We start from the raw sequence: 26,929 nt of genomic DNA, 5'->3' as shown, positions 1-26,929 counted from the left end.
GTGCTTGGGCTCTGTAGCACATGTGTAAAGCCCAAAGGAGTGTAAGGCCATCTGTGGATGTAAAGTATAGTATGTCTCTGCATCTACAATAAATTCAGTGATTTATGAAAAATATTTGTAAATGGAAAGCTAATGAACGATTCTTGTTAACTTTGTATTCTGAACTTTGGAGCAGCAGAGCTTTCCTTCTTCACTTGTCATCTCACCAGGAAACCACAGTAGGTTGGACCAAGAATTACAGACTCATATTAACATAAGCATACAGCAGATGGTGCTGCTAATTAGTGTGAAACCGTCTTGCAATGCAGATAATCTTTCGGTCTCTCCTTGCATGCATAAACCTGATGGAGTGTATTAGTTTGAAAGAAATCTTATCTTAGTTTATGAATTATTTGGTTTTGTTAGCCAAGATGACGGTAACAGCCTCGTCAAGGGTCACTTCCGTTGAACTGGATGTTTCTCTTAAGCACTTTTTCCCCACACTCTCTTCTTTTCTAATAAGGCTGCTTCGCTGATCCACCCCAAAGAGATCCCTCCAGAGGCTATTCTGCTGGCTGTATATCTTGAATTACAGAATGGTAAGTTTTGAGATGTTCTGTCAGCCTAGATTTGGGATACAAGGGGAGGAGGGCGGTAGTCATTACTTCTTGTCTTTACAGAGTTGTGCCAGTATTTTGAATGACACCCGTCAGGCCCTGTCTCCATTTTACACTGCTGTGGATCCGTGTAGCCACACCTTTGTTTCCATAGTTTGTTGCCATCCTGTTCTTGCACATTCCCGATTTCTTAAACATTCATCTTCTGAGCTGAAATTTTCTATACTTTATGCAGAAATCGGCTGTTTTGGATAGGCTCAGTAAAACCCTTGATGAGGTGTTTGCTCTGATGAAGGCTTGAAAGGCTTTTCATTAGGACAACTGCAATCCAGGTTTCCCAAAGAAGCCACGTCAAGGGCTACGTAGCAAATACTGTAGCAAAGCTTGTAATATTGAATAGTTGGGGCTCTTCAGCCTGGAGAAGAGAAGGCTCCAGGGAGACCTTATAGTGGCCTTCCAGTACCTAAAGGGGGCCTACAGGAGAGATGGGGAGGGATTCTTCATCAGGGAGTGTAGTGATAGGATGAGAGGTAACAGTTTTAAACTGGAAAAAAGTTAGATTTAGATTAGTTATCAGGAAGAAATTCTTTCCTGTGAGGGTGGTGAGGCACTGGAACAGGTTGCCCAGAGAAGCTGTGGATGCCCCATCCCTGGAAGTGTCCAAGGCCAGGCTGGATGGGGCTTTGAGCAGCCTGGTCTAGTGGGAGGTGTCCCTGCCCAGGGCAGGGGGGTGGGAACGAGATGATCTTTAAGGTCCCTCCTAACCAACCCAAACCATTCTATCATTGATAACTCTTTCTTACAAAATCTTTCCTTTTGAAGGCTCACTGTGTTTACATGGGGAAAAACCCTACATAACTGGAAACTGGAAGGACTGCACCTGAATTCTGCAGTGTGAGCAGACTGGTACAGCTGCACCATTGCAGCTGTCATGGTTGCGGACCTGTGCCCCTTGGGGCTTAATATCCTGGTGCTGTGACATGTTGAGCACACTTCTTCCCCTTTGGTTGCCTTGCACTGCAGGCAGGCAGAGGACGTGAGCATTTGTATTCAGAATTGAGACTTCTGTAAAGCTTTTCTTATGAAGATGTTTCTAAGTTGGAATTTTGGAAACCCTTCTTTCTGCAAGAAAGTAGTGCAGAGCAGAAGAGAGCAGAAAGTGGGATTGACATCTCTCACCCCCTTCTAAGTGTATAACCAAAAGGAGCTAAAGACATTTTTTTGTTCTGGCAACAAAACGGTCCGTCTCTTCTGAAACTAAAACTTTAGTGAAAGAAAAGTATTTGAGAAGAGGGACAAATGTTCTTTTCAGAACTTGTTTTTTCTCCTACAACTTTATAGGTTTAATTTTTAACCAAGAATAAATTTTCCGTTTATATTGGTTTCTATTTGATGGGCCGTGCATACACTTGAAAATCAGCTTTCTTCTTTTAAAAACATGTTTTATATACACTCTTGACATCTGCATTACTGTCCTCAATGTCACATTGTGAGGGTGTTTTGTGCGAGATCTAGTGTCTCACTACGCGGATGGGAGAGAGAAGAGCTGCCCTTCAGCAATTTAGAAGGCGCTGTAACGTCTTCCAGCTCTGAGGTAAAAGCTTGATGTCTTCAGCTAAGAATAGGTAGAATCAAGCACTACTGTGTTTTCAAATTTAGTTTTATCTAATGCTTTTCATGTCCATGTCAGCATTGCATGGAGTAGGAAGACGGCTAGGCGAAGTGGCCTGGGCTCAGGGCTGGCTTGTCAGCTCTGTTCTGAGAACAGTGATTCGCAAGTTTGGGGTATTTTTAATCGAAAGTTGTCTTGTAGGTAACACGCAGCTGGCACTGCAGATCATCAAGAGAAACCAGCTTCTCCCTTCAGTGAAAACACTCTCCGACACGCGGAAGAAGCCCGTTTTCCAACCAGTCCACTCAATCCAGCCCATTCAGATGCCAGCTTTCACCACCGTTCAAAGGAAGTGAGCTGGTGCTTCAACCTGCTGCTGCCTGGCCCAGGAGAGCTTGGCATTTTGTATATTTTTTTAACCTAGGACACCTGCATACCCCAAATTGCTGGAGTGTGTTCATTTATGTAAATTTTTAATAAAACATGTAAACAAAAGGGCATGCTTGAAGGTGTTTACAAAGGTTATTTCATGAAGGAAAGGAGGCTGGTATCTGTTTTGAACGTGAGTGGCAGTTTATTTACACACTTGGTCAATCACTTATTTTTGGTAATTCAGCTCTTTTTTGAAGAGCATAGAGGGGAGGGAAGGGACTGGGAGGAGAATGGCTGAAATAGCAATTGAGCTGTTGCGTTGGCTGCTGTGTTCTGACATGAGCTGTGGGTTTGTATTCCTCAAAGAAGAGGCTTTTGCCCAACTTCACAGTGTTGATGTAGCTACAGTCCACTGCCCTCCAGCAGCTGCGCTTGTGGTCACTGCTGTAGTTGAAGCTACTCCTTTGGGCGTGGGGACAGGGTGTGTGGGGGGTGGTCTTAGCTGCAAGGAAAGGAGCCTTTTTTTTCCTGCAGGTCGTAGACCGATGGTGGCAGAGGTTGATGCCCCTTCTGATGCCCCTGTGTGCCTCCTGTGGTTACCTTATTAAGCTTATTTTAAGAGCAAATAGCACAGCTCCAGCATTAGCACTGCTCAAGTGCGCAGCGTTTAGCACTTTCAAATAATCTTTCTGTCCTCCTTAAAACTGGCAGCAGCGCTGCTGGCCTCAAAGAGTGAGCAGGCCACCAGATCGAAGAGGTTGTGGTGTAAGGACAAGCCACGGCCCTTACCAGCCCCCAACATTGCACTGCAGTACACTGCCAAGCAGCGGTGACTTGTTATTAGTCTGTATATAATTAGTGCAAGCCAACCTTGAGAAGAGGAGGGGAAAAAAAAAACAACACAAAAACCCCAGTCTGTGGCCCTTTCCTGTTGCTGCAGGAACGATGGCAGAGTCTTAGCACGAGGGAGCAGGGGCTGGGGCAGAGTCTTGTGGCCAAGGTGCAGCTGTTGACTTGTAAGATGCTGCACCGGTGGGTGGGACCGAGCGGGGCCATAAGTGGCCCCTTCTGCTGCTGGTTGCAGGCTGCAGCGCTGCGCCACCACAGGCTCGAGGGGCTCTGCCTGCGTCTGCCTCATGGGCTCAATGGGGAGCAAGAGCCAAAAGGCAGGTTGCCAAAAAGGGGGAAGGTGCAGGAGCTGAGCAGTCAGCAGGGACAAAGCTGCTAGAGCTGCTGAAGCTGGGTCAGTGCAGCCAGGGCGGGTGGCGGTTAGGGCAGTGGCTGCAGCAGGCGGTGCGTGCTCTGACAGGACCAGTGCTGGGGAACACACTTGCTTTAGCTGGATGGCATTGTTCGCGTTGTTTGTGTGGGGTTTTTTTTTTGTGGTGTGTTTTTTGTTTTGTTTTGTTTTTTCCTTCTCCCTGGATTTCCTTTGGCCTAAAAGATGGTGTAATGATGCAGGAACAGTGTAAGAACGCCTGACTAAAAAAGTTTTTTGGGTTTTGTGTGGTGTGTTGTTTGGTTGTTGGTTTTGGTTTTTTTGGGGTTTTTTTTTTTTTTTTTTTTTTTGGTTGGTTTGTTTGTTTTTTGAAATGCAATTTCCACTTTAGCGGAGTACCCCTCTCTCTCTTTCAAAAAACTTTTCTGCCTTTTGCTCAAACCAAGAGGCTGCAAGATAGCAGCCTAAGCAAGGACCCTCTGGTTACTTATTGTGAGCAAGATGAGATGAGCCACTCTGCCTTGGCACTTACTCCAGGCATAAGATAATGGAGCCCAGCATGGAGCACAGCATCTCTCCTCAGCTCCCCTCCAGGGCTGGTTTGTGCTATTTCAGCTATTCCAAGATGTTGCCCAGATACTCTCCAGGGCAGAGCTGCGACAACACCTTATCTCCCGCTGTTGTACTTTGCCTCCAGCCACCACCATGAAGGTCACTTTTCCAAGTGGTGGCCTGGGATGCAGGGCCTGCACATTCTCCGCTCAGTAACTGGAGCATTCAGTATTGCAGGACAGGCCTGGGTTTGCCCCCAAGATCTCAAACAAACAAGCCACAGCTGACAGAAGATGATAAGTAACTTTATTAAGCAATGTGCAAGGTGTAGAATGAGTACAAGCGTGTGTCCCTTCAGCAGGAAGGTAACCACCATGAAGCAGTGCAGCAGGAAGCTGGAGACCTGCTACTATCCCTCTTCTGTTCGATAACTGGCTTCGCTACTTTCCAAGGCTTTCAGAGCAATGACCACATAGCTGACTTCTTTAATAGCTTTTCTGTTGCTGTAGGAGGTGGCACCCTGTCCTCAGGTAGGGACAAGCAGTTTAGATAGAAATATAAGGAATTAAAAAAAAAAAATAATCAGGAAAAAGTAGGTACGGATCACCTTTCTGAAAGAAGGGAGAAAGGGAGCTGATACATCCCTCAAGTCAAAGTAGATTGACTGATTAAACACAAGAAAAGGTTAAAAGATGCTCGCTGTGTGGTCCCGGGCCCTGAAAAGAGGAGATTCTCCTCTGCCCTTCCCCGCCCCCCCAGGAATGCAGGACATTCACATGCAAAAGGCGCCTCCAGCAGCGCCCAGCTCCCCCCGCAGCCACCCACCTCCCGGGGAGGAGGGAGGAGGATGCAGTGGTTGTTCCCCAGACACCGCATCTTATGTCAGCCGCATTTGCACTGCAGCAGCCCCCACCCTCCCCCACAAATGACTGCCCTGACCAGAGCAGCTCTGCCGTTCCCCCCCCCACTACCTGTGGCACAGCAGGAGTGAGTGGTGGTGATTTTCAGCTGTTGGGTTTCATAGTTTTATCATTAACAGAGTGGGAAACAAAAATACCAAAACACATCTAGGAAAGGAGCAATTAAGGACCCGTCTCCTCTTTGGCATTGGCAGAGAGTCACAGTCAACTTTTGCCTCTTTCCTCCCTTGCTTTTAGGCTCTGATAGTAAAGAAGTCAATAAATGATTATTTTGGCTTGGGTCACTTCCTGCAGGAAATGCACTTCCTGCCCTCCCCTCGCCTCCAGGATCTCATCCCTGCAGTCACACACTGGCTCCTACTCCCACAGCAGGAGAGAGGGGTTGCACTCCCCTTCCCCCATTGCTCTCAGCCTCCCTGCCCACATGCTGGCATGGGCTCAGAGCTAAAGGTTTTGGCAAGAAAGTGGACAAGAGCGACCATGGCCACAGTGCGGGAACTTGTTCAGCAGTGTCCCACGCCATCTGATGGTACTCAGTGAGCTTTCAGGTTGTGGTTGTCTTCAGGGAGAGAATACAGAGAAGCCAAAAGAATAAGAGTCCCACACAAAGCTGGACAAGGTGGTAGTCTTGAAACTCACCTGAGCAGCCTTTCCCCCCTCCTTCACAGGGTCTTGTCCCTCCTCTCAACTTCAAGTGATCTCTGTACTGCTGACATGTTGGCAGCTGCTCCAGCAGGAGGAAAGAGCAATGGTTTGGTCAAGGCTTTTGATGGATAGAGCACAGCATGGTGCCGAGCAGCCCCACAGTTGCACACAGCTGGGGCTAGAAAGCTTCTCAGCTTTGAAGAGCTCATGCAGTCAGCACTTTCAGAAACTGGAATCCACCTCCACTGTGACCCATGCTGGGAATTCAGTGGGAGGTCTTAATTCTCAAACTTTACTTAAAGAGCATCTTCCTACACTCACCCTTTCTTTACAAACCTTTTCCAAAGTAGCAGTAAGGAAAAAGAGCACCTTTTCTGCTTACCCAACTGATGGTGGCAGTCTGCTCGGCAAGGTGCCAGATACACCGTTAAATGTTCTGGTGGCTTTGCTTTGCACTACCACTCAGAAAAAAAACATTACTTTTACAGTTGCAAAGGTGAAGAAATGGAAACCTAGAGCTGGACCTAAAAAGATGAAACCAGGAACTTTCTGGCAAAATACTGCAAAAAGCGCATGGAGTACAGCTGATGAGTTCAGTGTCAAAGCCGTTTCCTCTAGGCATTACAGCAAGGCTGTTTTTTTTAATAGACCAGACAACTGAGAGTTTGATGCTACATCAAAACTCTTTTTAAAAAACATACTTCTCTCCACAGCACCCCAACATTTCTCCTCCTCTCTTTTTTCAAAGGCAGTGCCTCTGGTTAAAGTTTTCCGCAGTCATCCCCTGGAGGCAGCCAGGTTCAAGTTTCCAAATTCAGGCAAGAGCTTTTTCTTTTTTGCATCCCAACAGAAGATAAAACTTTGGCTGGCTAATACAGAAAGACACACACACAGATTTGCCATGAAAAAACCTCCTCACGTTTATTTGATTAAACAAAAATAAAATAAACTGCATAGGAACATTTTAAAGTCCAGAGAGACACTGACTTTGTTTTAAGGCTGCCAGTAGCTGATACATCATCTCCTTGCTACATCCTTCAGCCTTCCCTATGGACCACAAAGATACATTCAGAAGCCTCCATTAATACAAGGGTTCTAACATTTTGCTCACTTATTCTATGTAAAAGTTTGCACATAACCTGTCATGCTTTCTTCTCTATGGTACTCAACATCCGACATCTAAAAATTATGTCACTTTTTGTCCAAGTAGAAATGTGACACCCTTTTTGGAGCATAGAAGTTCTTGTCACAGCCTGTGTCATTATCAATTAGATATAAAAGCTCTGAGCAGCTCATTAGAAGCAGAGCACTGTCTGTCCTGCTGAGACATTTTTATTATTATTAGGAAAGCAGCATGATTAATCACTAAAGTAGAAAAGAAACAACTGCAACAGAAGAGGAAACTACAAACCCAATCAACTCAAGATGCCCAACATCCAAGGACTGACAAAATCACTCTGGATCCCGATGCAAACCTGCACCGAGGCAACGCTCCTTATACACCGGTCATGAAGTTTTACAAGATGGGGTTATACATCTACAGTCAATTAAACGAGGGGAGAAAAATGCGTGTTTGTGACACTGGTTTCATGTGGACGACCTCCACTTTGTCCAAGGCTTCCAATTTCTATTGGACTTCAGTTGCAGGCATGTGTCCAGCACCCTCGCTACTCCAGGGAATTGTGCACGAACCAAGGGGCGCATGACAGGTAATGCACAGCACAAACAAGAGTCACATACAGTAAGAAACCCCCACCAACTCAGGTGACTAAGCACACCTTACAAACTAGTTAAAAAACTTTTTTAGTCATTTTAGAAAAGAAACTAAAAACAAAAACTCAGAAAGACATCTCTGCCTCTGAAGGAAACACTACGTTGTCTGAAAAGTACTCTACAAACCTATAAAAGGACTTTTTTTTTTAAACTAGTCTGGTAGTTCAAAAGGAAGTTACTTAACTACGTCACTACACAGACACTTAACATTCAGTCAGTAAGGCTCTATGAAAAGAGCTTTAAAAATTATCTACCTGAGTTTGTAAGTTGATACAATCATTAATAGAAGGTCTAAGACCATGCAGGTACACAAAGCATTTTTAGAACCATTATTGGTTAAACAATGATGGAAAAAGATGCCAGTCTGGCTCGTTAACCCGTAAGATCACTTAGAGACATCAATGTACATTTTCCACCATAACATTTACCAAACCCAACACAGCCTATCGCTATTAGGGGTCTCCTGTACCCACTTCTGTCACCCCCTTGTATGAGCAAGGGAGGAAAAAAGGTTGGTGTTTTTTTTTTCAACATAGTAATCTGAAAATGTGCTTCTGCAACTTTACTCCACAGGTAAAACAAGGGGCACGTTGCATGTCACTATGAAAGCTGCATAAAACCCCAACATACTGGTTTTAAACTGCCTCTCCTGAGAATGTCTGAAACCTAAACTGCCCTCCAGGAATAGGAACTTGGTTGCTTTGTCATGGTGGAAAAAATCCCATTGAGTCAAGAAAGCTACTAATACAATCACCAAGTCAGAAAAAAAATCAGGATCTTATTCCCTTCAAGCATTTGGTATAGCATTGTGTTTACAGCAATCGTAACATTAGTCTTTCCAAACAGGGCATATTGGTAGGCATGCATAAAAGTTTTTCTCTTGTAGAGAGAAGACCTAAAGGTCTTATGGACATAAGAACACTGCAAATGAACATGAAGTATGTCATGTCAGCTAGTAGTGTCGTAATACTGAAAAAAGTTTACATTTCCCACACTTCGTAGTGAAAACAGAACAAACTCAAAAGTGTTTCAGGTATCTCGGTCCAGTTTGCCTGAACATTTGGTTTTATTTACAGATTCTCTAGCAAGGGCAGCTTAATATTTCCATGGGCAGGTAGCAAAAACAAAAGCAAGAAGTCATCACATTGTACACACTTAGTATCTCTGTTTCAATTAAAATGCTTGTCCAACAGGCAGGATGAATCCTTCCCCCAGGCAGATTCTCAATTATTTCTCAAACCTGTCTGATGCTAAATTGAGGTAGATGATTTACTTCTGCAAAGTGAGGTAGAACTTCAAGAAAAAGATAGTGGCATCTCTAGTTGTGCATTTTGTACCACAGCAAACTGGGCTTCAAACTCCCAAGGACTCAAAGACCAAAGGTACAATATTTGTCTAACGCAAGTACCAGTGTTCATCTTTTATACAGCTCCAAACTGTTTGTCTAAATATCTCTATCTTTAAATACCCTATTACCTTTTGGCACCATTTGGCTTACACTCCTTACAAAAAAACAACACAAACCAAAAAACAACACTTTGGCACAATATCTTTTTTTTTTAAACCAGAACTGAACAAAGAAATCTTATGGTCAAAGTTATGGCAAGATAAGCCTATAAACCTGCTCTCTTCAGAAATTACTTTTCGTTTAACTGCAACTTAACAGACTGGGCCCATTTTTCCTGCAGTTCCAAGGGAATGCTAGATCCAAGCGCCTTGTTCTTTTTTCTCCCCCACTTGGTTACCTCTGGCCACAATATGCATTCATTTTCAGGTGGTGTTATCCTTCCCTCGCTTTCTTTACAAATTTAAAGGTTTACGGGCTTCCTTAGATAAGTTCTATTTAAAAGGTACTAAAGAAAAAGGAGCGAATTATCTCGAAGGACCTGCATTATCAAGTACTGAGTCTGCTTCAGTTTGCTACTGAAGTTCCTGCTTGAATAGTTCTAAGAAAGGACGAGATTGCTTTATAGGCTGAACCCAAAACAGCCCTACTGGCCACTGATAACATTTTGTCACGCAAAACGTCTACTGAGAGCCACTGCTTTAACCTGGCATAGTGAAATTCCTTTGGGAGTTCTCGTAGACAGGTCTGTCACCCGCATCTGTTGTTCCCCAGCGTCAGAGCTAAGAGAAAGAGGTACAAGCTCACCTCAGCCTTCTCCAGGCCATTTCCACTAGTTCAGAAGATTACTCTGAATACTTGTTCAAGTGCAATCCAGCACCAAAGCCTTGCTTTTTCTTTCTGCACCATGTATATTATGACACTGGGGCATTAACCTGAAAGCACGCATAGCCTGAGAACATGCATGGAAAAAAACAGAGCAAGGTTTGAATCTCATTTAAGTATTACTTTCTAAAAGCCCCTATGGGGCATCTGATGTTGGCATTGTATATTAGCGCTACTTATTTTCATTGCATATAAAACACTCCATTTTATAAGCTACACTACCACTCTTCAATGAGACCAAATGTGCTTAGCACTATCTATGACAAAGATAAGGAATTATTTGGGGTAGCTAAATAGTAGTGTTTTTAAAACAAAAAAGCTCCCCAACACATGAGGTCGAACACTTGAAGTTTAGTTTGTAAGCAAATCCCACTGAATTAAATAGCAACTTAGAGAGTTAAAGTCATTCCTCTTCCTGACAGAGCTGGACTGGGGGGTTTGTGCAATGGCTCCATACAGAACAGCAAAGGGACACGTCAGTGTCTGTCACCTTCTACATGGTGCAGGCTGGAGAGGGGCAAAAAGGTTTCTGCAGTTCAACACAATCCTGAATGCACACTTAACTTATTTTTTTTTAATGCCTGGGAAACAGCTCCCTTCTAGTCCCAGAGAAGGGAGGAACCCAACAAGCATTAAAGCACCGGAGCATTTCTAGCATACTCCAACACTGTCAGCCACCCCGGTCAAGGTATTAAGAGACCTGGCGTTTTTATTAAGACATGATAGGATAAATGCAAGGACACTGCAAACTAAACATTAAAGCTTTTTAAACCAGTTTTCTTTGGTATCTAGATCTTGCAGGCTATTAGTTTTCACAGCCCAAGTTGCAAATAATTCTTGGACTGAGTAATACAAGACAAACATGGACATCTGTCACAACTGTAGCCCACCCCCAAGAAGGGAGGCACGTACACAAGCAGAACTTGAAAGAGTTGAAGGTAAACTAGCTTTCTCTCATACCCATATTTTGAGTGGCCACAGAAATTTAATGACAGACATCTGTATAAAAGATTATTCTTTAAAGACTATTTTTAAACCATGCTATCCTAAGATTAAGCCTAACTGAAACATACTGCTTTGAAGAGTTTGCTTCCTTGAGGCTTTGGCCAAAAGGCAGCACAGTTATTTTATCTTATTTAATTCAGGTGTTTTTCCTCACCCTTCTTTCAAAAGAGGTTTTGCTATCTCATGAATCCGTCTGTCTCTTTCTGGTCCTTTAGTTTAAGCCTCCTCTAAGTGGCAGCTATCTGTCTGCACACATCATCAGGATTTCTACAAAACCCAGACAGTTAACACTCCTTGGAGGGGAAAAGCAGCAAGAAGGAAAGTGCACCTTGTGATTTCTCACAAACTTGTGAAGAGCCTTTCAGTCTCAGGTCACTTTTGTGCATGGTGGCTGGCAAAGAGATAAACCCTTTCCTTGGAGGATGGCTAAGGCTCTTCAGGCTTTTTGATAACGATCATGTCTATGTTTCAGAGATCTTCTCTTGCAAACAGTAAGGTAAATCCCATGACATTTCCAAGACAGAGTACTGATACGTTAATTTTTCCATTGTGGAGAGACAGAAAAGCCCTCTGGTCCCTGCTTTAACCATTCTTGTTTGCCACCAAAGGCCTTATCCAGAGGGTGAAGCAACAGCTCTGCAGAGATCATATCTGCATGTAACAGCTAAACTGGTATGCAAGAAATTGAAGAATAAAATCAAATACTTCCACGGACTCAAAGTCACATTTTGCTAAAGAGATCTCTGTTCTCCTAAAAAGTTTCTGCTTCTCAGAAAAAGCTTTTTTTTTTTGTCCCTGAAAGGGCTAATTTCCCCCTGCCTCCAAGCTTTTAAGGATCATATACATTTATTTTACACAGAATTCTTTGGTACTGCCCTTGAAAAAAGCAGCAAAGTTATATTTTGATGCAGTTTGCCTTATGCTGGTACTGGTAACTTTTCACTTGGATCTGTAGCAAGAGATACATGGAGCTACAGGCTCATCCCATCCTAAAACCTACAGCAGGTATTCCTGAATTTTTCCATCCAGCTCTTTGGGGAAGCCAGAAAAAAAATATTTTTGCCACTGATAGAATTATTGCGATCCTTTTAAACACAAAAAGGCTGTTGACTTCTCCAAAACGCACCCTGAATCTCCAAAGCTGTGCTTATTCCTCGCTTTTGGAAAAAGGTACCACTTCTGTTCCAATAAATCCATCAAACGTTATTCCCTTAAAGTCTCTCTATAGGGAGGGGCAAAAAAAGCTAGTCATCTTACAAGAAAGTAAATCAAAAGGGTTTGATTTTCCCTGTTTCAATGCTCCTTGTAACCTCTTCTGTTATTCAGATTAGGTGTACTGATAAAAGAAACAATAACTTTCTTAAAACTAATTTAGTTTTCAGGTGAAAAGGTAAAAAGAAATACTCAAGGACAGGTACATTAAAGGAAGCCTGGCTTTTTATCTAAACTTTACAACAACTGCACTAAGCCACTAGAATGAACAATTTGGTTTAAACTTAAAAGAATTTTTGTGCATTTTCATCAGCTTCACTTTGTGCTGTTGGATTACTGTGTTTCAGGAAAAAAAATACACAGAAATGCCAAAAAGATGCAAACTTGCTCTTCCCGGCAAGTGAATCCCACTCACTTTCACAGAACGCTCAAAGTCATCTGGGAACAAGACGCTGTGCTCACCAGTAAATCAAACGCACTGAGGTATAAAAAGGAGAACAGGAAAAAGTTCTCTGCTGCAGCAGCAATTCAAAAAAAAAAAAAACGCAACACAAAAGTCCCCCCTCCCATGTCCCCACCCACAGAACTGCAGTATGGTCAGGAACACAAATTCTCTACAAACACTACTACCATTATCTCCATTAAAAAAGTTACATAGAGCCTTTTTTTGGCTTCGTCTACAGAACTCACCACACAAACCACCTAATGTGCACAGCAACACTTGTTTGTGCATGAAACCCCATTGGGGGGAGAGGTAAAACGTTCTGAACTGTGAGTGTGTGGGGATGGGGAGGGGGCAAGAAACCAGGGAGGGAAGGGAGGACAATGAGGTAGATAGAATTTAACTTTACAGGCTCACTCCCTGCAGAAAAGATAAGTACATTCATCTGTAAAAAAATTAAAGATGAGGTAGGTTTGAATTAACGTTGTATTTTTTTCATTTTCTCTTAGAAGAATTTCCCTGAGACAGTTTCTTCCTAATTCAAACACAGATTAGAAGACGAGAATTCGATTGTTTCCAAAGTCGACCACAACAATCATGCCATCAGGGGTGACGGCTATACCTGAAGGACGGTCCATCTGACCAAAGCCGCTTCCCTGAGTGCCGAACTTGCATAAAAAGCTACCATTTGACTCAAATATCTGCACCCGGTGGTTCCTGGAATCGGCCACGATGATGCGCCCCTCTTGATCCACCGCCACTCCCTGCGGGCGCAGGAACTGGCCATTCCCGGTGCCTTCCGAGCCCAGAAAGCGTGCTGACTGGCAATCTGGATGGATGACCAGAAGGCGATGGTTGTTGAAGTCAGTCACGACCAAGTGGCCCTCATGATTGAAAGTCACACCTCTGGGGGAATCAAAGTGCTTCCAGAGTGCCCCTTCAAAGCCATACTTGTTAAGAAACACACCATCAGGCCCAAACAGCTGAACGCGATGGTTCCTTGTGTCAGAGACCAGGATCTTGCCCTCTGCATTGACGGCCACATCCCATGGGTAATTGAATTGCCCGTTCTTTGTTCCTTTCTCCCCAAACTTCAGGATGAACTGCCCCTCAAACGTGAAGATCTGGATGCGATGATTGTCCTTGTCAGCCACCACGATCCTACGCGAGACGTCACAGGCCACACCAGCAGGGCGATCGAACTGGCCAGGCCGGGACCCCAGTGTGCCAAACTTGTGATGGAAGGTCCCGCACGGTTTGAACACCTGGATGCGGTTATTACTGCGATCAGCAACAATGATGTAGCCTTCTTTGTCTACACTAACCCCCCAGGGGCGGCAGAGCTTGCCATCGCTGTCTCCCTCGCTGCCAAAAGAGAGTCCTGGCAGCCCAATGCCTATGTAGCTGCGCCCAGATTTCACCACAACTTTGAAGGGGCTGTTCTCAATGTGTTGGTTGCACATCATCACAGATACCAGGTGCTCTCCCTCTAGTTGTGGACGGTAGCTGACCAGGTAGGTCCCATTCTGCTGATCACTGACGTCTGCCCCAAAAAGGTTTCCATCTGGGCCCATCACCACTGCAGAGATCATGTCACCACCTGAAAGGCGAGGCTCACCATCATGGTCATAACCTATGACTGTGAAAGAGGCCACTTTGCCCTGCAGCGCACGCTTGAGGCCTTCCCCAGTGGCTTTGGTCAGAGGAGCAAAAGCCCCACTGCTGACAAAGCCCATTGATTTAATGGCCATATACAATGCCTGGTCAGGGGGAGTGAACATGATCCTGTCATCTTCCTGTGGCTGGAGAAGGCCTCTCACATTCTTCAGCTCCTGCACCTGAGCCAGCATGCGGTCCCGAGCCAGAAGAATATCCATGGTACGACCCTCCTCCAGGACCTGCTGAACAGCACTAATGGTGTTGTCCAGCTTATTTAGGTTCTGACGTAACTTTTCAACTTGCAAGTAGAGTGACTTAGCCTTGACTTGACGAATCTTTTCCACCTTGAGGGGGGCACCGCGGGGAAAGAGAAAAGCACACTTACATCAGGAAAGACAAGCCGTAAAACAGAAACATCTCCTAATGTCGCTCTTTTACACAAAAACTGGTTGTGCAGTTGTTGCAGCATTTTGACACTGAACTGCAGAACAAGCCTCCAAAGAGCCGTGATTATAGAGAAGCAGGAATTAGGAAAAGCAATTATTTGTCCAAATTCAGGATTAGTATTCTCTCATCCTCCAGCCAAAATCATACATTCTTACTCTGCAGATCTGCTCCATCTGAGTGACATTTGAAAGGAACAGACACTTGCTTACTAATAGTGATTTGCTTCCTCAAATGCTATTCTATTTTCTAGTTGCAAGGTACTTGACAAATAATCTGTAGGTATGTGTTATTTAGATTCCAGAGAGGACAGAGGTTACTGCAGGCTCTCAAGAAAGAGCAGAGGCTGAGGCTTCTCTGACCAGAATTGAGACCAATTTCAGAAGGCAGGCTGTTATCACACAAAGCTGAGGCTAGGAGTCAGCATCTGCTAACGCACATGGGCTCTTGTCATTCCCCTGCCTGTCAGAACTGTTTTCATGTGACTGGATAATACCAGGCCTCTATCTCCAGGGACTTTTAGGGTCCAATTATTTTAATATTTTCTTGCAAATACTGGCAGTTATGCTGAGCTAGTGCTTTACAACAGGATGCTTTATAATGTCACTTCAAATGACACAGAAGGTTGCTGCCAGTCCCTGCTTAGGGGACTGAAGCTCGAACAAAAATGGTTTGTTTGTGACTATTTTATCTAAGCCTATGTTTATCTTTACATGTGAAAAATCACTTTATACCATCTGGCAAAGACACCCGCCTTGTAAAACAAATGAAACATGTAATTGCTTTATTGTTGTAAAAATACATTTCCTTATGTCTAAATACCTGCTTGGCTGCAGAACAATACCGGCAATGTATTTTAATGAGGGACAACTCACTGTATGAGGACTCCTTGGTTATACACAGACTAGATAACAGATGTACAAGCATGCTATTTCATTTAAAAGTTAAGGCATGTAGGTTTTACCTGGCTGTTAAAGAATCAGAGATGCTTCTTCCAGCAGATTTCGAAGAGATTGCTAATCTTAGGTCTCAGCTTAATCCTTGGCCTCAACTTTGGTACGCAGAATTATTCACTAACATACTTCACATGAGGGGTTATTACACTCAGCTTTTTTTTTCTAGAACGATTTACCACCACCACCAAGTTTCCTTCTTAAAATAATGTTTTATAACCTGCAGAGAATTTGCTCTCAGCACAGACACTCCAATAAAGTGCATTTATACAGCCTCTTGGGATACAAACAGCTTAGGAGCAGCTCTTACTTCACTTGTACTAGGAATACCTCAAAAGAGAAAGCTGCCAAGCCTCTTGGGGAAGGCTAAGGGTGGAAAGTGTTAGCCTCCCCTCAATCCAAATGCCTCAGAAAAAGCAGCATTAGAAATACAGTAACTAGATAAAGTACGTTTTTAATCTTTCCATTGACACTTATAAAAGAACTACAGAAATACAAACTTCTCTTTTAGGGGATTAATCTCACTGTAGCTAGAGTAGTTCTGTACAATAAAATCTTACCAGAGCTGGTCACTTTGCTGGCAGCAGGTATTAAGCCAGAAAACTACTGTTCCAACCAGTGTTGATGAAGGAGAGGCGGGAGAGAAGTACTTTAGCAGGATGACACTGCTTCTTGGCAGCATGCGCCTCACCAACCACATGGTACACGCCATCCTGCCTGGCTCTGCTAGTATACTGTCATGGCAGCAGCCACACAGTTTCCTGCCATACTTTTTTTTGTGAAACTGCATACTATAGGAGCACTCCCAATTTGCTTCTAAACTTTTCCCACCTTGACCACACATTTTTGCTCCCCTATACCAGTATTAGAAATAACGTGGTCGTAGGACTGGTCAGTTTGATTCGCTGATCTAAAAGGCCTGATCCAACAGCAGAGAGTGGGTTTCTATTTGGTTCTACAAATGGGACCCAAAGGGCCAATCCAAATTAATCTGTGCCTAAACATGCAGAGAAGAGCCACGACCACTAAGTTACCCTTCTGGAATAAGAAACTTTGCTGTTGCTTCCTTTCCTCTTCACAAAATACCACACACACATTGTGGCTGCAGTGAGTGCTGGAATTTGGGATTGTGCAGATACTCTTGCTAGAGGGTATTCTTTTCTTCTACTAGTAATTAAAAAAAAAAATCCATGGGACACTACCTTGACCAAGAAGTACACAGAACCTCTCAGGACACAGCATATACAGCTTTGCTCCTTTCTGTTGTTTATGAAAAGTGGATCATGTAAGAAAACCCACATACTACATACCTACTACAGCAACATATTTAAGAGGTTTTAAAGACATTCTTTAAACAATGTATTTAAAGGCGATCTTTTCTCTGGTCAGTGCTGAGATGTGAGGCACACCTGCTGAACCAGCAGGGGGAGCACCCACCCTATTTGTGGGGCTGAGCTTGTATGAGGATACCTTAAGTCCCTACAAAAACCCAACCAGTTTTGCAGACTAAGAGAGACATTCAGCACAAAACCAACCAGGGCCAGAATAATACAGCATCCTGCTTTCTATAGAAAAATGAGTTCACAGTAAACCGTTGTGTTTCGATTCAGTGTTCCTTGGGAAGATATCAGAATCTAACCATGTGCTAGTTAAAAAACATGTTTTCAGTTTGAAAAAGCACTTGTCAAGCAGCTCAAATCACAATGTAAGGTACATACCTTCCAGAGCAGCTCACACTCCCGCTCCTCCAAGGCTTTCTTATGTCTAGTAGTCACTGCTTTAACTTCAGACTGTACCACCTTCGCCTTCATCTCAACCTGCTCTGCCACAGCCTGGGCCTGTTCAATACTCAGCTGGAGAGAAAAAAAGAAACACACTTAGGGCTCAATCAATCCAATTAGAAATGCATCAGAGGACTGCTGCTTACATTTAACTACACCTTCACACGTGAAGGCATAAAGCGACAACTCTGTTTTTTTACCAAGCCTTCACCCATTTCATACATCAGAGCCTAAAAGCTGACATTTTTTTTTAATACATCCGTGACATGGAGTTTATGCCTTCATTGTACCATGCACCAACACCGCAGGGCCAGATTCCCTGTGCAATTCCAGCAATCAGCTAGTATGAACTCAAGCAAGAGACTCACACAGAAATTCATACTCATGTTTTCCCACATATAGAGAACCCAGTTTGTCTTGTCCATCACAATGCTTCAGACTCTTGTGATGGTTCTGCTTCTAGTAAGAAATGACACTGTAGGGAACAGACTGTTCTATCTATGCATCTGAGTTGCACAGAAATACCCCAAACAGAATGTGAAGTTAATCAATTTTAAAAGAAAAACCAAAGGTTAGATGCTTATCATTAAAAAGTATTCATAGTTATTCACACCTTGCATAGAGACCAAATCCTTTCACATAGGACTTTGTAATACTAATATTTTAAAAATGCACTGTAGTAGTATTCCCCAAATATGCAGAATGCATCTGGAAGGAACATGTCTCTCTTCTACCCTCAAAGAAAAAACTGCTTCCTTGAAAAATCCTTCTCAAACTGCTCGCAGTTTCACAAATATTACAAAAAAAGGGTATAAAAGCAAACAAGATCAAGAGCAGGAAAAACTGAAGGATCACAGTTCCCAATGGAAAAGGTTCAATAGAATCAGTTAACTGAATCTTTTCAACACCTTTATCGTACAGTGAACCAGCATGAATGTGCAGATGAGGTTGTGAGCCTCTAAGAGGTTAAGGAGATACTAGTTTATTAGTTAGAAAATTATAGAACTAAATTATGTTACATTGAGGTATTTAGCCTAGAAAACAGAAGACTCAGAGGAGATTTTATCAATGTAAATACCTGAAGGGAGTGTGCAAAGAGGACAGAGCCTGGCTATTTTCTTTGGTGCTCAGTGACACCTGCACAAACACTGTTGTTACTTAAGTTTTACCCTGAGGAATTGGAAGTACCAGGTTCAACCCTGAAGTTTACCAAGATACATTGCACAAGGCACTGGTGACATCTCTTGATAGGATGGAGAGTGATATTGGCCATCTTTGGACCCCTCAGAAGTCACAAGTGACTAGGTACAGCTGCAGATAGGCTATGTACTGTATAAGCCAACAGGAGGAAACAAAACAGTTCTTCATCTCAAATTCAGTAACCCAGCATGGTTCTTTGCTAAATACAGGTCTTGTCTTCTGTTTCCCAAGCACGTGAACTGGCTGATCATCTCATTCGCTAGCACTGGAATAATTATGACATACCATGAGGAGAGTGCATCACAAAAGCTGCTTTTCTTTAAAAGGATTTGTTGTTAAAAAGAGTGTGTGGTGTCTGACCAGAACAAGAAATGCTGCTGCTTAACATGTTTCCTAAAATGTTGACCTCTTTGAGACAAGTTCTGCACAGGAAATGCCTGTAGAACAGCAGGATAGAGTTATCACGGCAGAGCTGTGATATCATAAAGTAATCTAAGAGAACAAGGGATTTTCATGTAAAGAAGGCTCCCAAAAGTTGTTCTTAAAACTCTTGGCTTTTGCTTCAGATAGATAACTTGCCTATTGCTGTTCCCTCACCACCATACCACTGCCTGCTGCTGTGTTTCATGCTGGTCAGCCTTCCTACGCTGCTCTAACCTGTTTTGGCAGAGTGCAGGATCACATGAATTTTACCAAAACTTCACCAATATCCTTGACAGCGTTAGAGCCTTAGTGTTTTAGGCATTCTTTGCTGATCTGTTCAGACTCAGGCAAATAAATCCAGATGACGACAGGAGTTGTTGGTAGACAACCTTTGCTACTGAGTATAGTTACTTGCCCTACCATAACTGGTTCCTACAGATGAGAGATCACAGCATCCACAGGCAATTAATACTCTCCTGCTATGATGGCCCACCTCAGAGGGCTACAGCCAAAGGAAACCTTCGAGTGGCTCAGACAAGCATGTTTTCATGAAGGAAAGCAATACAGAGGCTGTCACTGCTATTGCTACCAGCACATTTCAGGATTTCTTGCTCTTCTCTATAAAACTCTATAAAAATAGCAACAAACAACATTCAAAACACATACTTTAGCAGAAGAGAACTATGGCATGCAGTATTACATGTACTTTCAGATTTCAAAGCATTTAATGAAGATTATTAAATGTGCAGGTCTTAGTTTTTATTCTCTGGACATTTTGTACCAAACAGAAAAGCCTACTTTGTTAACGCTTCAAGGAAGCTATTCCTATAATTCATACAGCATCTTACATCTTATTAGATCTAGCTCTGCATAAACGCACCCCTATGTAAAGTGCCACTGGCACGCAGGGTGCAAAACCAAACACTCCTTTCCAGGAGAGGACAACAGATCCAGGCACACATGGCAATTCTTATAAGATCCAGACAGTATTGAGTAAAAGGTGAAGAGTAAAAGTTGTATTGGACCCCAGGTGTCATTTACAAGCCCCCTTTAGGTGGGCACCTCTGTGTGCTTGGCTTTAGCTACATTTAACTACCTGGGGGAAAAAACTGGTAATGAGCTTGCTACAGCAGCTCTGACATGGCAACTGATGCTACAACACGTAGCTATGAAGAAACTGACTGCAAGAGCCAGAAGTAGTATAGTAGTATCATACAACTTTGCTGCACTTCTGGATATCTGAGCTGGCTACAGAGGGGCCCCAAATCAGGATTTGCCATTTTGTAGAATGGCAGTTTCAGGCAATTTTTCACATTTCCTGTCTTCTATTGGACATTAGGTACTGGAGGCTCAAGTTAACAAAAAGCTTTCTACAATTTAATCTTAACTTAAATATTCCCACAGCATATTTAAATGTAATGTTCCAGAAATATCACTACTTCTAGTTTTTACTAGAGCTGCTTTTTTTAGAATAAAAAATGATCAGAAGCATACAACACTCCAGGAAATAAAAAAAAAAAACACCAACATTACAAAGCACGTGTTCTGATGGACTACAAACAAGAACTGCAGGACTACTGTAAAGGTGCTGATGCCCTCACTGCAGGGTTTCCACAGCCCGATACACAAATTAAATCGGTATGGCCGCAGTTATGACCACACAGCAGAGTTATTTAAAGAGGCTAACTTAGGTCTCAAACAGCAGAGCCTGTTAGTCCAGATGCTGAGCCATGGTGTTAGATTATATCAGTTCAGAAAAATATCCATTTGAACAAACTGTGGCACAACACACCACAGTGGGAACACCGTGAAATATATAAAGGCTGCTTATTGTAACTGTACAGTAACAGTTAGCTTGCATGTGTATTTTTTAAAAGGTCCTTAGAGTTTTAATTCCATCCATCCAAAGATGGGAGGGAGGTATATTTTTTCAGGTATTCATTCCAATATTTAAGTTTCCTAGTCTAAGTTTTTCAATGAAGGTGCAAACCTCTTGAGAGAAAATTCAAACTTGAAAGCAAAACTTTTGTTTTCTTCAGAGGAATCCTTCAGTATTTCAGGGGTGAATGGACCACAGGTAATGGCTAAAAGAACCTTAAATACAAACTTTCCTACATCAATATGGAAGATTTACATTTTAAACACTAAAGAATTTAAGAGGAAGTTAATCCTACTTAGAAGAAAAAGATTTGAGATGCATGTTCTCTGGCAAACACTCTCTAAGATTTTAAAAACACACTAAATACAAAAAAAACACTTAAGGAAATCTTTCTGTATATCTCATGTTATCCCTTTTCCACCAGGCACTAAAGGTGTTCCATCCATAGTTTGCTTTCAGCTCCTTATGGTAACAAAAGGATATGGAGAGCTTGTTTCAAAGAACTTTTCCAATTACTTATTACTGTTTCAGAGCAGGATAAAACAATCAGCTTTCTCCAGCATCAAGAACTGGATATAAACTTCCTAATGTTCTTATACTAGAAAAAATAATTGGAAGATGCTATACAGAAGTATAGTTGCAGTAAAGATACTAGGATTAACAGGCTGAGCAGTGGTTTTGCGGTGATATTGGTGCAGCTATAGCACAAATCCCTGTAGTTGGATCAATTTAAAGGTTTCAGTCTAAAAACTGTAAAACACTAGAAAATTCCTACTTAAAAGAAAAACGCTCATATAAAGAATTTTTAAAAAAGCTTTGATGGAGGGAGGGCTAGAGGCCAGGTTAACTCATGTCAGAAGCCAAACCATCACTTTGGTTTGTACTGCAAGAACAGACTTTTTGCCTAGAGTTTTAAGCAGAACAGTAGTTTGAACAGTGACACATGTCAAATCCATCTTTCCCAATAACCATCTGCTCGTATGTTACACTAAGGAGCTCACTACAACACAAAACAATAACTAGAAGTACAAAGAAATTCAGCCTCCATTGATATAAACCCTAGATTTAGAAAAGCACAATTGACTCCATTTTGTTTACAAAGCTTCATTTTAGATCTCAAACCTGGCAAGCCTGACTTCAAAGCCACACAGAAGGGTGCCTGAGCTAACTTGATGTGACAACCCCAGAACGATCCCTTGCAGCACAGCGGTGCCATCCTTCTCAGGTATCGACCTCCCGGCAGCACAGATCCATATGGCAACCCACAGGGAAGCTTCCACTCAAGGGCAGAGGCTCAAGGCAATGGATTAGCCTCCTCCGGCTGGCCAAGTTTCTTACAGTACCTCCCTCCCCCCACCCTTGCCTAGAATAAAGGTGTTAATCTACTTCATACCACCTCCCCCGCAATTTGGGAGAGAAGAGGCATTGCCTTAATGTCTGACCAGCCTTACCACCAACTCTTTAAGCCTTTCATGCTGGTAGATAAGAGTCACTCCCTCCATATTCTGCACATGACTGGTCCCACTGCACGCTTCCACATTTAAATGAATGCACTGACAAACGTGCCAGCAAAAACAGCTATAGGCTCAGCTAGGAAAGAATTGTTCATTTTCCAATAAAACCACTTAAAACAACTGACATGAACAGATCAAATTGTATTTTAACATGTTCACCTGGAAATTGACCTTAAATGGGAATGAGCACTCGGTGCTTTACTGTTACGCAAGTGCATTAGATTACACACACATACATACATATATACAATTACACATGTATAGATGTATTTTAAGAACATGACATTTTGAAAAAGCCATCTATCTTTCATCATAACAGATTTACGTTCAGTTTGTGACCCAGTCCTTGGAAAAAATTCTGAAAGAAGACAGCTAAGTGTGCACTTTCGTGAGGTAAAACAAGGCAGCAGGACAAGCTCCCCATATAGAAAGGCAGCACATCCTGCTTCCCCCCACCCCAATAATCCAACACCAACTTTGGCTTTCATATCATCCTGTGAATCAATTCAAACCTCTGAAAACTAGAAAAAAGTATCCCAGCAAGGAGAATAGCTTTCCACTGAGACAAGAAGGTTAGGGGTAGACCTGCTGGAAAGCAGTTCTGAAGAAAAGGATCTGGGGGTCTTGGTAGACAGTAAATTATCCATGAGCAAGCAATGTGCCCTTGTTGCCAAGAAGGCCAATGGAATTCTGGGCTGCATAGGGAAGAGTGTGGCCAAGCACATCAAGGGAGGTCATTCTCCCCCTCTACTCTGCACTGGTGAGGCCACAGCTGCAATACTGTGTCTGGTTCTGGGCTCCCCAGTTCAAGAGACAGGTAACTACTGGAGAGAGTCCAGCACAGGGCAACAAAGGTGATTAAGGGATTGGAGCATCTCCCTTATGAGGAAAGGCTGAGAGAGCTGGGACTCTTTAGCCTGGAGAAGAGAAGGCTGAGGGGAGACCTTACTAACATTTACAAGTATCTAAAGGGTGGGCTGAAGGAGGATGGAGCCAGACTCTTCTCAGTGGTTCCCAGTGACAGGACAAGGGGTAATGGGCACAAGCTGGAACATAGGAAGTTCTGATCAAATATGAGGAAAAAAAAAACCAACTTATTTACGGTGAGGGTGACAGAGCACTGAACAGGCTGCCCAGGGAGGCTGTGGAGTCCCCTTCTCTGGCGACTTTCAAGACCCACCTGAAAGCAGTCCTGAGTAATGTGCTCTAGGCAATCCTGCTTTAGCAGGGGAGTTGAACTAGATGATCTCTAGATTCCATGATTCCATGAAGAAAGAGGTCCTACAAGCAAGAGAATTGGGTCTTTCTGCTCTGTTCCCTGGCACTGTTGACAGTCCTTGTAGCACTGCAGTGACCCAGCCAAAAAGTAGTATCACAGAAAGGTTCCCCTTTCAGCTGTATCAGCTCACTGCTCAGGCACACAAGCGTTCACATTAGGGACCAGCTTCGAAACACATGATCCAGGCCAGGACCAGCACAGGGAAGCAGGGGAAGCCTTCCACTCCTGCAGGACCTCACTGAGGAAAAAAAAAAAAAAAAAAAAAAAAAACAAACACACAAGCCTCTTTGCTGCCAGGGTTACTATTTCTTACAGAGGACTTAAACTCCTTTGAAAAGTGAGGTTGGGACTTTTCAGGAGTGACAGACTAGATCACACTTCAGTGGATCAAGAGGCTGAAATGTATCTCAACCCAGAGCATTTTTTTTTTTTTTAAGTCTGAAAAGCAGTCTTTCCTCCAAAGCCGCAGGAAGAATTTAAATAAACATTTCTTCCTAAAAGCCTTCAACTTTGGTTAACCAGATACTCTCCAGCCAGTTGACTCATGGCTTGATTTCCTCTCTCATGCAACACCCTTCAAATTCCACCTTTTCCCCTTTACTCTCCACTACCCTTCCTCATTCATCCTCAACATCTCATGTCAGAGCTATCACTTTCAGAGCCTATAAGAAAGGGTTACTAGTGCAACAGTATGGATCAGTCTCACTAAAAAGTGTTACTACACCATATTACTTTACAAGCCCCATAGAGATCCAGTCTATGTTCCTCATATTGCAGCTTGTACTGGCATTTAATTCTCTGTTGACTGTTTTCAAACTTTAAAGCACTCAAGCCAGTTTCTTTTACTTTAGAGTTTGTTTTAAATTCATGCTGACATGCTGTCGCCTCCCTAGGACAGATTTATAGCTTCACAGCCCTATCGTCCCAAGAACAAGGAAAGCTCTGCTCCATGGAAACTTTCTTATGCAGCAGGCTCACTGTACCAACCTTTGAGTCAGGCACCTCTGCTTTTAACCACATCACATGCTCTTCTAGTTGTTGCTGATGCTGCTTAGGAAGCAGCTGTCTCGAATTGTACCATCTTCCCATTCCTGCATATGCACTCACAGATTACCACATCAGCTTTATCACCGATCTGCTTGCTCACTACACTCCTTCTGTAGAGCAGTCCAGATTAAAAAGCCCACTAAACTAATAAGACAACCCAGTTCTTGAAAAGCATGGTTTATTTTACAGAATCTTTATACAAGCTGCCCAGTTAACACTTCCAAGACAGGCTCTTAACCTGGATGGGCTGTAGCTAGACCAGGGCACAACTGCACAAACTAAGTTCAGTTGAGCTGCTTGTTCAAGTTACACAAGCATAGCTAGTACAACCCACCCTTCACCTGTACCGTCATAAAATAGTCATCTCACCACAATGGCAGGCACCTCCAACATAAAAGCCAGAAGAAAATGGGGAGGAATATGCAAAATAAACCCAGTAGGAAGTAAGCAGGCACAAAAGCATTCATGCAGAATTTTTTTTGTAGAATTCAGTAGTAGAGTGGTACTGAATGATGTTCTACTAGTTTTTACTCTAAGAGTCAGTCCCTTCTCTTAGATGATTTGTCTACACCAGTTAGATGATTAAGAGCCCTGGAGGTCAGAGCAGTAATTTAATTACTAACAAACAAGCCCTTGTCTAAGACATCCTGGAGAAGTTCAGGACACTGCACCCGTGAGGTTCTTTAAAACTAGTATAATCTCTTTCTTCTTGCTCATTTTGGGGACATGTTAAATGTTTCAGTATGGACACTGATGAAGAGCCTTATGGTCCAGTTTAAAACAAATCTTGGAAGAAGCTACAGTTTGCAGGATTCTGTCTTAAGATGGAGTTTTAAGCTAGCCATCCACCTCCAAAATCTTGGTGTTTGCTGTTCTGTTTTAACAGGTTAACATTGCAAGCTAAAGGGAGACATCAACAACAGTTTAACATCTATACTATCTAATACTTATCACTTCATTCCACAGGTGTGAAGACTTAAGGAGAGAAAAGTTAGCTGTTCCTGTCCCACTGAAGAAGCTTACTAAAGAGTTATAGCTATCTGACAGGCTAAAAACTATGGCTTATTCTCACTAACCAGTAAGGCAGAAAAATTGTCACATCACAGAAAGGTATCCAATTTTCAAAACAGCCAGTCCCCAAGACACACAAGCCCTACATCTAGTAACCTGCCCAGTGTACACAGGAATTTTGTGGTGCTGCAGGAAAGTGAGCTAGGAGATACTGAAGGAGTTGTCACTGCCAAAAGGAACGGAAGAAGAGATTTAACAGATTTTAGTTAGTAAGAAAGTTTAAGAGACCCACTCAAATCCTCATCTACTAGAAACAAGTGATGATGGGCAGACAACAAATTTGTTTGGTTTTTTTAATTATTGTTGTCCCACGTGTGCCAAGAAAGCACACCCAATTCAGAAAGTAAGTTTACTTCCTATAAATGGCATTCTACCAATGTTTACTCAAAAAATTTTATTAGTTAAATCACACAGAAGTGTTGAGTTCCAGAACATCCAGCTCAAACCCAGAGCATTTGAGGCTAGCAAAACAAGACAATAGTACTGTAGCTTCCCAAAATGCATTCCCCATCCAAAGTTGCTTTATACAGGCAAAACTACCACTAGTATCATGTAACACTTACTACTAGACATTGTTCAGCAAAACTAATTATCTACACACTAGGTTAGGTTAATTTCCTATGCAAGTTTCTTCTGTAGTTTGAAGCACTGTACTACCTTCCTTCCAGTCCTTGCCTGATATAAAACATAGCTGAGGTAGAAAGCAACAGCAGACAGTTATAGTAGGCATGTGTGTAAGCAAGAGTAATCCTTGTGCGGAGATAGCTCCAGATCCTTCACACAGGCAGGCTACAAGTTTCACACTAATCCAACAGCTGATTAGTATTTTATATTTGGTAGCAACACTGAAGACATAACCGGAGTCATAGGTAGTTACAGTGCTAGATGCTGTACAGGCAGAAAAGATAGTTGAAAATAAGTCTCAGTTGTAAAAACAAAAACCAGGCTTAGCACTGCTATACAAGATCAGAACTTTTTGCAAAATGCTTCGTGCTCAAGTGTGTTTGTACAGAGCTTCATATATATATTGTGATTTACATGACAGGATTATGCTTCAAGAATGCAAAATTCATATAACAACACTTTGTTTTCAGCTCCACA

The 26,929-nt window shown here is 42.7% G+C and overlaps 2 protein-coding genes across 4 annotated transcripts in view; one reads left to right on the top strand and one right to left on the bottom strand.

The window, feature by feature from the left end:
- Positions 1-2,703, top strand: part of CNOT10 (CCR4-NOT transcription complex subunit 10) — a 33,749-nt gene extending 31,046 nt beyond the window's left edge. For all 3 annotated transcript variants that reach the window (XM_054190027.1, XM_054190026.1, XM_054190028.1), the window contains 2 exons: positions 503-578; positions 2,410-2,703. In XM_054190027.1, the coding sequence (XP_054046002.1) occupies positions 503-578; positions 2,410-2,564 (231 nt within the window). In that variant the 3' untranslated portion in view covers positions 2,565-2,703. The remainder of the gene's footprint in view (positions 1-502; positions 579-2,409) is intronic.
- Positions 2,704-6,811: 4,108 nt separating this feature from the next.
- The window catches only part of TRIM71 (tripartite motif containing 71), a 61,865-nt gene continuing 41,747 nt past the window's right edge, over positions 6,812-26,929 (bottom strand). Inside the window, exons 3-4 of the mRNA XM_054190025.1 lie at positions 17,353-17,487; positions 6,812-14,581 (exon numbers count right to left, since the gene is read on the bottom strand). Coding sequence (XP_054046000.1) covers positions 13,130-14,581; positions 17,353-17,487 — 1,587 coding nt within the window. The 3' untranslated portion in view covers positions 6,812-13,129. The remainder of the gene's footprint in view (positions 14,582-17,352; positions 17,488-26,929) is intronic.

The sequence above is a fragment of the Rissa tridactyla genome, chromosome 2 (genome assembly GCF_028500815.1).
Source record: "Rissa tridactyla isolate bRisTri1 chromosome 2, bRisTri1.patW.cur.20221130, whole genome shotgun sequence".
Classification (NCBI taxonomy): Eukaryota; Metazoa; Chordata; class Aves; order Charadriiformes; family Laridae; genus Rissa; species Rissa tridactyla.
Note: the sequence above shows the minus strand (reverse complement) of the source record. Positions and strands in the feature narration are given on the sequence as shown.